This window comes from Schistosoma mansoni, chromosome 7 (assembly GCF_000237925.1).
Source record: "Schistosoma mansoni strain Puerto Rico chromosome 7, complete genome".
NCBI lineage: Eukaryota > Metazoa > Platyhelminthes > Trematoda > Strigeidida > Schistosomatidae > Schistosoma > Schistosoma mansoni.
Window position 1 is genome coordinate 2398265 of NC_031501.1, and position 11552 is coordinate 2409816.

The following is an 11552-nucleotide window of genomic DNA, read 5'->3' on the forward strand; positions in this document are numbered from 1 at the left end:
AAACTAACTGTGTTGTTTATGTACGTAGCTGGCAAACTGATCAATCTTGAAAATGATCAGTACTTTAGGAATAGAGATTATTGTCGCTTCTCTACGCTTGAAATTCTTGAATTCAATCGCCTAAATGAGAGACTGCCTTTGTTATTGTAAACTGTTCCAAATCAAGTTTTCTAATGTCTGCAATTGTCTGCATTGCTAGCGGATCTTAGTCAACCAACCATTGAAAATTAAAAGTTACGAGTTTACTATTTTGTCCTAGCATAAAACTTCTCATCTGTGATCACTTACGACCCCATCTGGGATCGAACACTGGACTTTAAAGACATTGATCTACTAGCCCCAATCGTTAAGTGTTCACTGTTAGATCTAAAGGTCATGGATTAGTCCATAGAAAAGATATGAACACTTACTACTGAATAGTTTCATGGAAGGTCTGCTTACGTTTTCGATGGTACCATAACTAAGATCAATTTGTGACGGATACAATATATTTAATTATTTTTTTAAATGAAATTTACATCAAATTGAATTATTGTGTGATACATTGTTTTCTGCTATATTTCATATTACCTTCTATTTAGTCACTATTTCCTTTTGATGATCGTAATTGGATGACTACGTGTCATTTTACATTGTCTATCTATATAATACCCACATAAACTGGTAATTACAATGTAAAACTTGCGTGAACAATTTCAGTTAAAAAATTAGTATAAAATACATATGTCCTAACATGTTGTATCCTATTTTATCCTGTCCTGTCCTACCTTGTTTATCTATACTGTCCTGCTCTATTCTTGTGTGCGATCGCTTATACTAAAAAGATACAAGTTCTAACAGTTACTTTATTTCATATGTTTTAATAATACACATGCATTCGTATTCGAGGATGAACCATAGGCTGCCATTTTTATTTATTTATTTCTCTGAATTATGTTATCTTCTATCATCTTTAGCTAACTAACAATGATTTGTGTTACTAATGGATAGTGAACATTTGTTATGACAATATCCAGGTGAATAAATGATGATTTACTACTGTGTTAATTTACATTGTTTTCTTTTTGATCTATAAAATTACCCTTATTCTATGCTGTTTATTTTCATTCAGATAATTTTAATGAAGAAGCATCATTTCTTGGTCAATACTCTGGTAATCGTGCAATATCTAAAAAATCTATTCAAATGAAAGAAGCATCACCAGAATTATCAACTATTGGCATTTTTAATACTACTAATACTGCTACTACTACTACTAATACTACTAATACTAGTGATCTATTACATAATCTTACTACTGCTGTGTCTACACCTAATCAACCTATTCATTTTATTACTCGTGAAAATCATCAAACTGCTGTGTAGTTCCATTTTATTTCAATTCAATATACTCATTTATATACTACTTATTTCTCCTCTCTCTCTTTTTTAAAATAAGCCTAAACAACACAATCACTGCTGAAGTATTATTCATTTAATACTACTATTATTATTAACAAATTGAAGTGCTTTTAACCAAAATCCTATTTCTAGCCGTCTATATCGTTTTTTCTTTGGGCGATTTTTTTTAATCTATCGATGTAACATTATTACACTTTGTATTCCTATGTCCTTATGTTTCTGGAGGTTACCATCGTAGTCTATCAGTCTCCTACTATCTTATCTACTCATCTTTATCCTTGTTATATTTCTTATTTACACATTTGTACATTGTCCCTAAATAGACATTTTTCTATTTAATTGCCTTGTCTATTAACTATCTCTCCTATGTTTCCATTCCATAATTGATTATCACTGATATCATCATTATTGACTATCAGATCACTGATACAACGAGTTGAAAAAATTATTCCCCTCTGTCCTTTCCCAAACACACACACACACATACACTTTGTTTGTGTATGTTTGTATGCTGATTTCTTATTGTCTTACAATAAAATAGACATGATAGCATTGTAATACTAGTAGTATAGATATATATTATTATTCATATTTTATTGTTTCTTATTCTATTCCTATTCTATTTTGAACTACAATCATGAACTCTTTATGTTTGTGTCTGCCTCCTTGAAGTTTCCCTGTCCTGTTCTATGTTGTCATATATTGATAGGATTATCTAATCAGAGTTTTAATTGTGGATCTATCTATTCATACCGTCGGTGTCATTTGAATTGTTTTCCTTTTTTTTTTGTATTTAATCAGAAACAAATACGTAAATCATGGTAAATTTTTTTCCATATGCGTTACCGCTTGCAAAATGACCTAATACCACATAGCTGACTGCATATTTAAATTGGCTTTATCATCCCTAATACTCCATTTTCTTTTTTCCAGCCTCATGATGTTCTTCCATTCGGTTGATTATACTAGTACTACCACTATTCAGGTTGTGAGCCTATATGTGTATGTGTGAGTATATCATCAGTCTGCATCGAATTGTGTTTAGTTTTTTCCATTTCTCGTGTTTTTTTCTATTTTGTAATTTTTTTTTATCTCCCCTAATTTCCAAACTTTGAAGAAAAAAAACTGTACGCAGCTATCACAAATTTTCCCTATGAGCGTTTTGTTGTGAAGATCCATCTTTTTTTTTTATACACAAATATATTGTTAATATGATTATTCATCGTTATTCTTGTTCGTACATACTGATTTTGATAGGGTTGTGAATCGTCAATGTCACTGAACTTAATTAACAAGTCCAAACAGAGTGAAGCTCACTCCCTAAATTCCTCAGTTTGCCATCTTTTTTCATCGTGAATTATCATCAACTGGAGACCCAGTGACTAATAAGTAGTTGTGTCCTCCAACTATGGAACTCCCAGACAGTTCAATCTCACAACATAAATCTTTGAACCTCCATGTCAGAGTAGTCACTATAATATTGAATAACTGCCGATATTCAACTTCAGTTTATCGCGAATGAATAGGAATTGCAAACTTTAGACCATACTTTCTAATTTAAAGTCGGTTTATGATACCAATTATCTCCGAAATTGATGAAAAGAGATCAAGTTATCTAGTTTTTAGTTATCATATGTTAGTTCTTTGTTTAATGAATAACTTTGAGGACGTTTTCCTTATTTCTATTTCTGCAACATTTGCTGTCATCGGATTGGTTGACATCAATTAGGTTGCTAACTTGATCGTGGCATTTTAGTACATAAACAGGGTTGTCCCTTTACAATTTTTTGACTTTTATATGACATATAAAGTTAACTTGGAATTCCCACCTTCTCTATCTTATATTAGCATTCGGATCTTTCACGTGAAAATGTTGTTATATGACAGACATCCGGTCTATTCAAGTCCTTATTCATTGTTCGATATTACAGGAATCTTCAATAGTTCATAGAATTTTCCGTAAGTCAACCGAAAACCCTAACAAACATAATTACTCTTAATAAGATTCAATAAAAATATTCAAAGACACCTGACCAAACCCTCATTGTTTAGTATCCCTAGATTTCTAGTACTAAGTTGCGGCTGGTAGAGTTCAAACAAATACAGTATGAAACACTAGTTACCAGTGACACTGGATGATCACCATGCTACATTGTAAATCCATTGAAGCTAAATTTGTACCATTGGATGCCGACCTAAAGGTTCTAGGTCCAAGCCCTGACGGGATTATGAGTAAACGCTGTTGAGTACAATTGTACTAGTACGAAACAGCCACTTAGCATTTCTTAGTTTTTGATAGTACCCCAACTAAGATTAACTTTAAGATGTACAAGTAATTCTTTAGAAGTAATTTGATAATTTATGTTCATCCGACTTTTACTGTGTACTATTATTATTTTAATATATAATTAATAATTTCAATAGTTGAGATCATGAGTCACTTGAAGCTAGGCTACCATGGAAAACCTGGAAGCACTGCTTTAAGGCTGTTTCTTCCTATTATGGGACTCCTCAACAGTGCGCACACACGATCCTGACTCGCGAGATTCGAACCCAGGACCGATCAGTTTCGCGGGCTAGAGCTTAACCTCTAGACCACTGAGCCGGCCGTCATCCAACGGTGTTAATGTCTAACTTCAACAGATCCATGAAATTGAGTGACACATTCACCGTTGTCTTCAGTGAGTTGATATCTCACAACAGACCTGTTTGAACTCCACTAGTCACTGCTTTTCACTAGAACTCCAGGAAATACCTCTTGAAGCCAGTCACTAGTGAGCATATGATCATTATTAGAAGGGGGTTTTGTGGATATTATATTTATTTATTTATTTGAACGCATAAATATTGGTACAAAGGGACACCAGATATATATGCGCCGCACAAATCTCATTTGATTTGTGTGAGGGATGTGATACTGCCCGGGTGCCCAAACTGAAGCAGGTGGTTTTCTTAGGGGGCCACACCCCGACCTAAAGGTCTAATCCACAAGGCAGTGGAGCATCGTGAGGAGATGCAGTCCCATGGTAGTCGGTGATCAACGATTGATTCATACTCCATTTGTTCCATCAGGATACTGGAGTCAGCCCATGTGCACCATTGGTTTGGAATGAGGGTTTTCCAACTCCCCTAGGTGGACTTTCCACATCCACTAACCCGGTTAAAGCGCCGGACATTCACTTTTCGTCCTCTCAATTTCGTAAACAACAGTAATGCCACTATGAGAAGGCAGTGAGTAGGACTTCCCTGTTAGAGGCTATGTACGGTTGGCTGAAATCATGAATCAATTGAAACTAGACCACCATGGAAAACCTGGAAGCACTGCTTTAAGACCGTTTCATTCTATTGTGGGACTCCTCAACAGTGCGCATCCACGATCCTGCCTCACGAGATTCGAACCTAGAACCTATCCGATGCTTCCAGGTTTTCCATGATTGTCTAGCTTCAATTCACTCATGATCTCAACTATTGAAATGACTATAATATCCACAAAAAACTACTTCTGATATAATTAATAATTAATAATATACTTCAAACATATTTCATCATACTTGTATATCGATTATGAACTAATAGAATAACAATTTCTAGATGACAAATAAAAACTCATATCAACAACTTTGTCAATCAAAATAAACAAGATTAAACAAACAGAAAGACAAACAAACAACTCACTTGTTAGTTGTTGTTGTTTAATCTAATGAAAACGTTTACAGGATTTTGTTGTTGTTGTTGTTGTTGTTGTTCTTTGTTTTATTACTTCAATTATCTAGTGTAAAATATAATTTTATTATAGATCATTTATGAGTGTAAGATAATAAGTAAATATGGAGATTGATTAGAATCGATATTATACTGGTGTTGGAGTAGCTTGTTGTTATTATTTATATATGCTCATTACTTACTTACTTACTTACTTACTTACTTACTTACTTAAGCCTGTTACCCCTCGTCGAGGAGCATAGGCCAACCACCAGCATTCTCCATCCAACCCTGTCCTGGGCAATCTCTTCCAGTTCTTTCCAGTCCTCATTCATCCTTTTCATATCTGCTTCTAATTCCCGGCGTAATGTATTCTTCGGCCTTCCTTTTTTCCACATCCCTTCAGCAGTCCAAGTTAGGGCTTGCCTCGCAATGCAGTTTGGTGATTTCCTTAATGTATGTCCTATCCACTTCCAACGTTTTTTCCTAATTTCCTGTTCAGCTGGAAACTGGTTTGTCCTCTCCCATCAAATGCTGTTGCTGATAGTATCCGGCCAATGGATGTTGAGTATTTCGCATAGACAACTGTTTATAAATACTTGTACCTTCTTGACGATGGATGTAGTAGTTCTCCACGTTTCAGCTCCATACAGTAAGACAGTCTTTACATTCGTATTGAAGATTCTCACTTTGAAGTTAGTTGACAGTTGTTTTGAATTCCATATGTTCTTCAATTGTAAAAATACTGCCCTTGCTTTGCCAATCCTCACCTTTACATCTGCATCACACCCTCCTTGTTTATCAACGATGCCTCCCAGGTACGTGAATGTTTCCACCTCTTCCAGAGTTTCGCCATCAAGTGTGATTGGGTTGGTGTTCTCCGTGTTGTATTTGAGAATCTTGCTTTTTCCTTTATGTATGGTGAGGCCTAATGATGCAGAGGCTAGTGCTACATTTGCTGTCTTCGTCTGTATTTGTTCATGTGTATGAGGTAGGAGGGCTAGGTCATCTATATGCTCATTAAACCTAGTGAATACAAAAGGTGAAGATTGTAGTTTGTAAGTGATTGTAATTTTCTGTTGATGATGTTAAAGTTTACAGTTGTTTAATATCTATCGATATATGTACATTCTGAGTGTATTGTTATGAGATGGATCACTTGTAGTCATATTTACCAGTACCGTCACACCTGTTGTATAAGCTATGGGATAGATGGACTCTGTAAATCGATGGATAACGCGTTGAGATTTTAAAAGAGTTACAGTATGAACATCAGCAATAGGATGTGGATACATTCAATTAGTAAATACAAATAGAAGGAAACGTGCTTTCTAGATGCTACTGTTAGCCATTATCCAGCTTTAGTAAAAAATTGTGAAGATTCTAGGTTTTTAGTCGTGCATGTGAATTTGAGCACGTATCTTTTTTGTGTTTGGAAACCGACATATTAGAAACAGATTTTTTTAATGTTGAGTCAGTAGCAATCAAAATTTTTTCCGGAACAAATATGTATTAGCCCAAGTTGTCACATTTCGAATCCGAAATCCTGATCTCGACTGATACCTTTACGTACTGATCCAGCTTACCTATCGTGATAACCCAGTGAAACTATATTGGCCACATCACTAGTTCCATCGGGTCTTACCATGCCAGATGGGTCGTTTGGAGAACTACCAGACTAAAACAGTATTTTAAGGTTAGAGGGTCCAAAGTAGTTGTCCCTTGCACTCTGCTGTTACACTCTATGGTCGTCAAAATCACTTCTAATTTAGTTTTCTTCATATATACTTCAAGAAGAAGTATCTTTCCATAGTGAAGATAACCTCGAAGTGACAGTCACCCAGGCACCCCTCACAACACATGAGATCACCTTAATATACACAAAATTACTAAAAGGCAAATCTAAAAACTTATCATTGGTGACAAAAAACATGACGTACAGGATATACTTCAGAAAGAATGGATGAAGTCAAATTACAAAATGCATGAAAGAATAGTAAAATACAATATTCAGAGAATTAAATAAATCTGCGGTACTACTACTGTCACCTAAGGTCTCTAACCGAAGAGAACTAACTAACCAATGACTCCACAAACTAATTTTATGTCTTAGCATGACCTTCCAGCGGACTACTACTATTCTAGCCAGTGTAGTGTGTTATGAGTAACAGTGTCTGACCTTTTCAAAATGCAGCAAGAAAAAATCAGTTTAGCATATAACTAATCTGGGAGCCCTGGACCGCCGTTTCGCATTACTGAGGAGTCTTATACTACCAGGATGAAACGGCCATCCAATGCTTCCAGACTTTCAGTACTTGTATAGCTTCGAACGACTCATGATCTCAACGGTGAAAATACTACAATCGCTACAAATCCCCTCATTAATCAGTAAAGTAAAAGCATAAACAGCAACATGTTCCAGGTCACAAAAACGACCAAATTTCCCAAGACAACTCAGTAGTTTGTTGAAATATAAACAGGAATACTCACCTAGATCTAAAATTGTCTATCGATATGTTTATCCTACAGCAAATACATTTCCATGACCTTAAGATGATAACGCACACTATTTATTCTTTTTTTTTGAGATATCAGTATATTCTGAAAAGCTCGAGAGTCCTACTTCCAGGGAATCTGTCTGCGATAAATTTACTATAACGGATAATGTTCAAGACCACCAACTGATTGCATAGTTTTTACGTAAGATTATATAGACTTAAACCTGAAGTTGATTCTCATGTACTAATTTGATGTAACGTATTACTGGCAGGTAGGTAATCGATAATCAGATTACTCTCCGATGAATTAACTTCATTCTCTCATCTGAACAAATAATTTGTATAGTTAAATATTTCTTATAAGTAACTGAGGTTTGATGATAGCTTCTATCAACGTCTAGAATTTGTGAATGTTAGACACCATATTTTGTCTCAATTTAGGATTACTCTTAACAAATACTCACGTATTAATGTGCGTGATATCTTTCAATTATTGAGTCAGAATCCAATCGTTGTCATCCTGGACCTTATTTTTCAGTGTTGCGTGATCTTCACTGCATTGAGTTATCTCGATTGGAGTTTGACTGACTCGTCGATCAAAATTTTTTAATTGAACTTCATGGTTTTGTAAACAAAATATTTGTGTTTTCGCTTCCGTACACCGGTCCTAAATATTGTCTTGGGATATGTAAACCGTTCGACAATGACAAATTCTTCTTACATCCACTTGTCATCTGATACTGTGAAAACGCTGACAGAATCAAATATACTTCCAGAGTACCAATAAATCATTCGAAGCATCCACATAGTGGATTTTAAATAAGTGTAGTGACCTGCTTTTTTCGAAAAGAACGCGATTGGTATAATAGAAACAATTATTATTATAACCAATTGTATCAGCGATTGTTTTACTGTACTTGTTTAACTGTATCAAATTCACCTTCTCGTTCCGCTCTCCATCTTGTTGGTTCGAACTTTCTTACGCTCTGCTCTTATTGCCTGTAATCTTTGGTACGTCTCGGTATTCATTCGATACCACGAGATTCCCAATAAATATACTCTATCTGGACCAGTTACAGTCTTCTGTTTTGCGAGTTATCGAGGGAACCAAGTCGTTTTTGGGCGCGTAATCTTATTGTATTGGTGATCATAGTCAAACGAGACTCGACGTCATCTACATAAGTGCATATTATATGGTTTATTGCAGACAATCCCAATTATTTTGAAATATGAAGGAAATTAGTGAAGACAAGTCAATCAGAATCAGGAACGCGACTTTTAGATATTTAAGCAAAACTCAAATATCATGCATAATGAACAGTACGTATATACCTGCAGTAAACATGGTAGCATTCAACATATCAGATGCCTTATTCTTTCCTCGCAGATTGTATATAACAAGTAAATCAAAACACACTTTAACCGGTTTTCATTACATTTTACGAATAAACTAATCAGGTAACACCTCTTGGAAGGTTTTCTGTATAGTAGAGGAGCATGTTGGGTAACGTGAATGAGAAGAGCTGGAAAAGAGAAGAACAAAAGAAGAGATTAGCCAACAATCTGGCAAGCGCACTAAATGAGCTTACATTTACCAAAGAAAATCAACAGAAGATAACCAGTAATAACACAAGCCTTGGTTTAGGACAATCTAGAGTGTAGCATCAAGTCAATCTTGCTCCATAATAGTAGTCATAAATTTAAAGTTTGCATACATTTCCATGTCTTTTTCAGTTGATAGAATCAGTTTTCATAGTTGAAAGCATGAGTCAGTTGAAGATAGACCACAATGGAAAACCTGCAAGCACTGGACGGCCGTTTCGTCTCATTGTGGGACTCCCTAGTGGCAATGCGCATCCACGACCTCGCCTCGCGAGATTCGAATCCAGGACCTACCAGTCTTGCGCCAGAGCACTTAACCGATAGACCACTAAGCCGGCATCCGATGTTGTTTATATCTAACTTTAACAAATCCAGGTTTTTCCTTGGTGGTCAAGCATGAACTGACTTATGCTTTCAACTATGAAAATACTTAATCTCCACAAAAAAACCACTTCTGATTAGAATCACTTTTGTCTCAAGATCTACGTCTTTTTTTTCTCAATAAACAAACATTTATGTTTACCGACTGAAGTGATGCATTTTGAGACAAATAAAGCATATTTTACACCACTTTTAATAACAAAAGCTTCAATCAATGTTCAATTTTTTGTTTATTTGAATCATCATTAAAAATGTCGCCTTCATAATTTCATCATCAGTAAACAACTTCATTCATTGTTTACTTTAGTTTTTTTCAGCAAGGTATACAATTAAATTCACTTAGTATTGTTTGCTTTAATCTTCTTATTGATGTTTAGGACTGCAACTGGTCAGTCTCTAATTGACATATGTTCATACTGTGTGTATTGCCTCGATATAGCCATAATTCACAAGCATTGTAAGTAAAGATGGATGCAGGTACACCCAGCTGACGAGTCCCAAATAGGACGAAACGGATTCCACTGCTAGCCACTAGCCATCTTTGCTTACAAGGTACACAATTAGTTTTTTTATTGACTACGATGAACTGTGTGTTTTGTTTACACGAAAAGTGGAGATGAATCTAAACTTTGAATAATACTGAAGTGAAAGCCCGGGACACAGCGGGTTGGAGAATGTGGATCGACGGCCTATGCTCCATTGGGAGTAACAGGAGTAAGTAAGTAAGTAAGTAAGTAAGTAAGTAAGTAAGTAAGTAAGTAAGTAAGTAAGTAAGTAAGTAAGTAAGTAAGTAAGTAAGTAAGTAAGTAAGTAAGTAAGTAAGTAAGTAAGTAAGTAAGTAAGTAAGTAAGTAAGTAAGTAAGTAAGTAAGTAAGTAAGTAAGTAAGTAAGTAAGTAAGTAAGTAAGTAAGTAAGTAAGTAAGTAAGTAAGTAAGTAAGTAAGTAAGTAAGTAAGTAAGTAAGTAAGTAAGTAAGTAAGTAAGTAAGTAAGTAAGTAAGTAAGTAAGTAAGTAAGTAAGTAAGTAAGTAAGTAAGTAAGTAAGTAAGTAAGTAAGTAAGTAAGTAAGTAAGTAAGTAAGTAAGTAAGTAAGTAAGTAAGTAAGTAAGTAAGTAAGTAAGTAAGTAAGTAAGTAAGTAAGTAAGTAAGTAAGTAAGTAAGTAAGTAAGGTTTGGGGCAGGGTTGGATGGAGAATGTTGGTGAGCGGCCTATGCTCCTCCATGAGGGGTAACAAGCGTAAGTAAGTAAGTAATATCATCTAACTGACATCCCTTAAATCTATTTTCAAACTATTCAATAAATCGTAAACTATGATTAGTTCAAAATTGGTCATAGTTCGTACAAATGTGATACTGATTAATTAATTTAATATCAAAAGGGGTATGGTGGATATTATAGTAATTTCAATAGTTGAGATCATGAGTCAATTGAAGCTTAGACCATCATGGAAAACCTGGAAGCACTGGACGACCGTTTCGTTCTATTGTGGGACTCCTCAGCAGTGCGTATCCACAATCCCTCCTCGCGACAAAAGAATAACGAGTCGTTTATTCCTTTATCAGAAAATGGTTTTGTAGAGATTGTAGTAATTTAACAGTTTAATTCATAAGTCAATTAAAGCTAGCCTACTATGGAAAACCTGGAAATAAGGAACAGTCACTTTGTCTTACTGATGAAAATAATGGATGTTGGCGCAATTTCGTGGATTGGTTGAATTTAGACATTAACTCTATTGAATACCAGCTCAGTGGTCTACATGTTAACGGTTCACACACGAGATCGAAGATCATGGGTTTGAGTATCATGTGCGGGATCGTGGATGTACACTACTGAGGAGTCTCGCAATAGGACGAAAACAGCCATCCAGTGCTTCCATGTTTTCCTTGATGGTCTAGCTTCAATTGACTCATGCTTTCAACATTAATTGATAATCAATTGTCCTCAATAGATTATTGTATTTCAATTCATGA

The 11552-nt window shown here is 35.1% G+C and overlaps 1 protein-coding gene across 1 annotated transcript in view; it reads left to right on the forward strand.

The window, feature by feature from the left end:
- Smp_127820 (hypothetical protein) overlaps positions 1-1763 on the forward strand; it is a gene marked incomplete at its 5' end in the record, with an annotated part of 53077 nt that extends 51314 nt beyond the window's left edge. Inside the window, one exon of the mRNA XM_018798601.1 lies at positions 1112-1763. Within this exon, the coding sequence (XP_018653526.1) occupies positions 1112-1365 (254 nt within the window). The 3' untranslated portion in view covers positions 1366-1763. The remainder of the gene's footprint in view (positions 1-1111) is intronic.
- Between the last annotated feature and the right edge of the window lie 9789 nt (positions 1764-11552).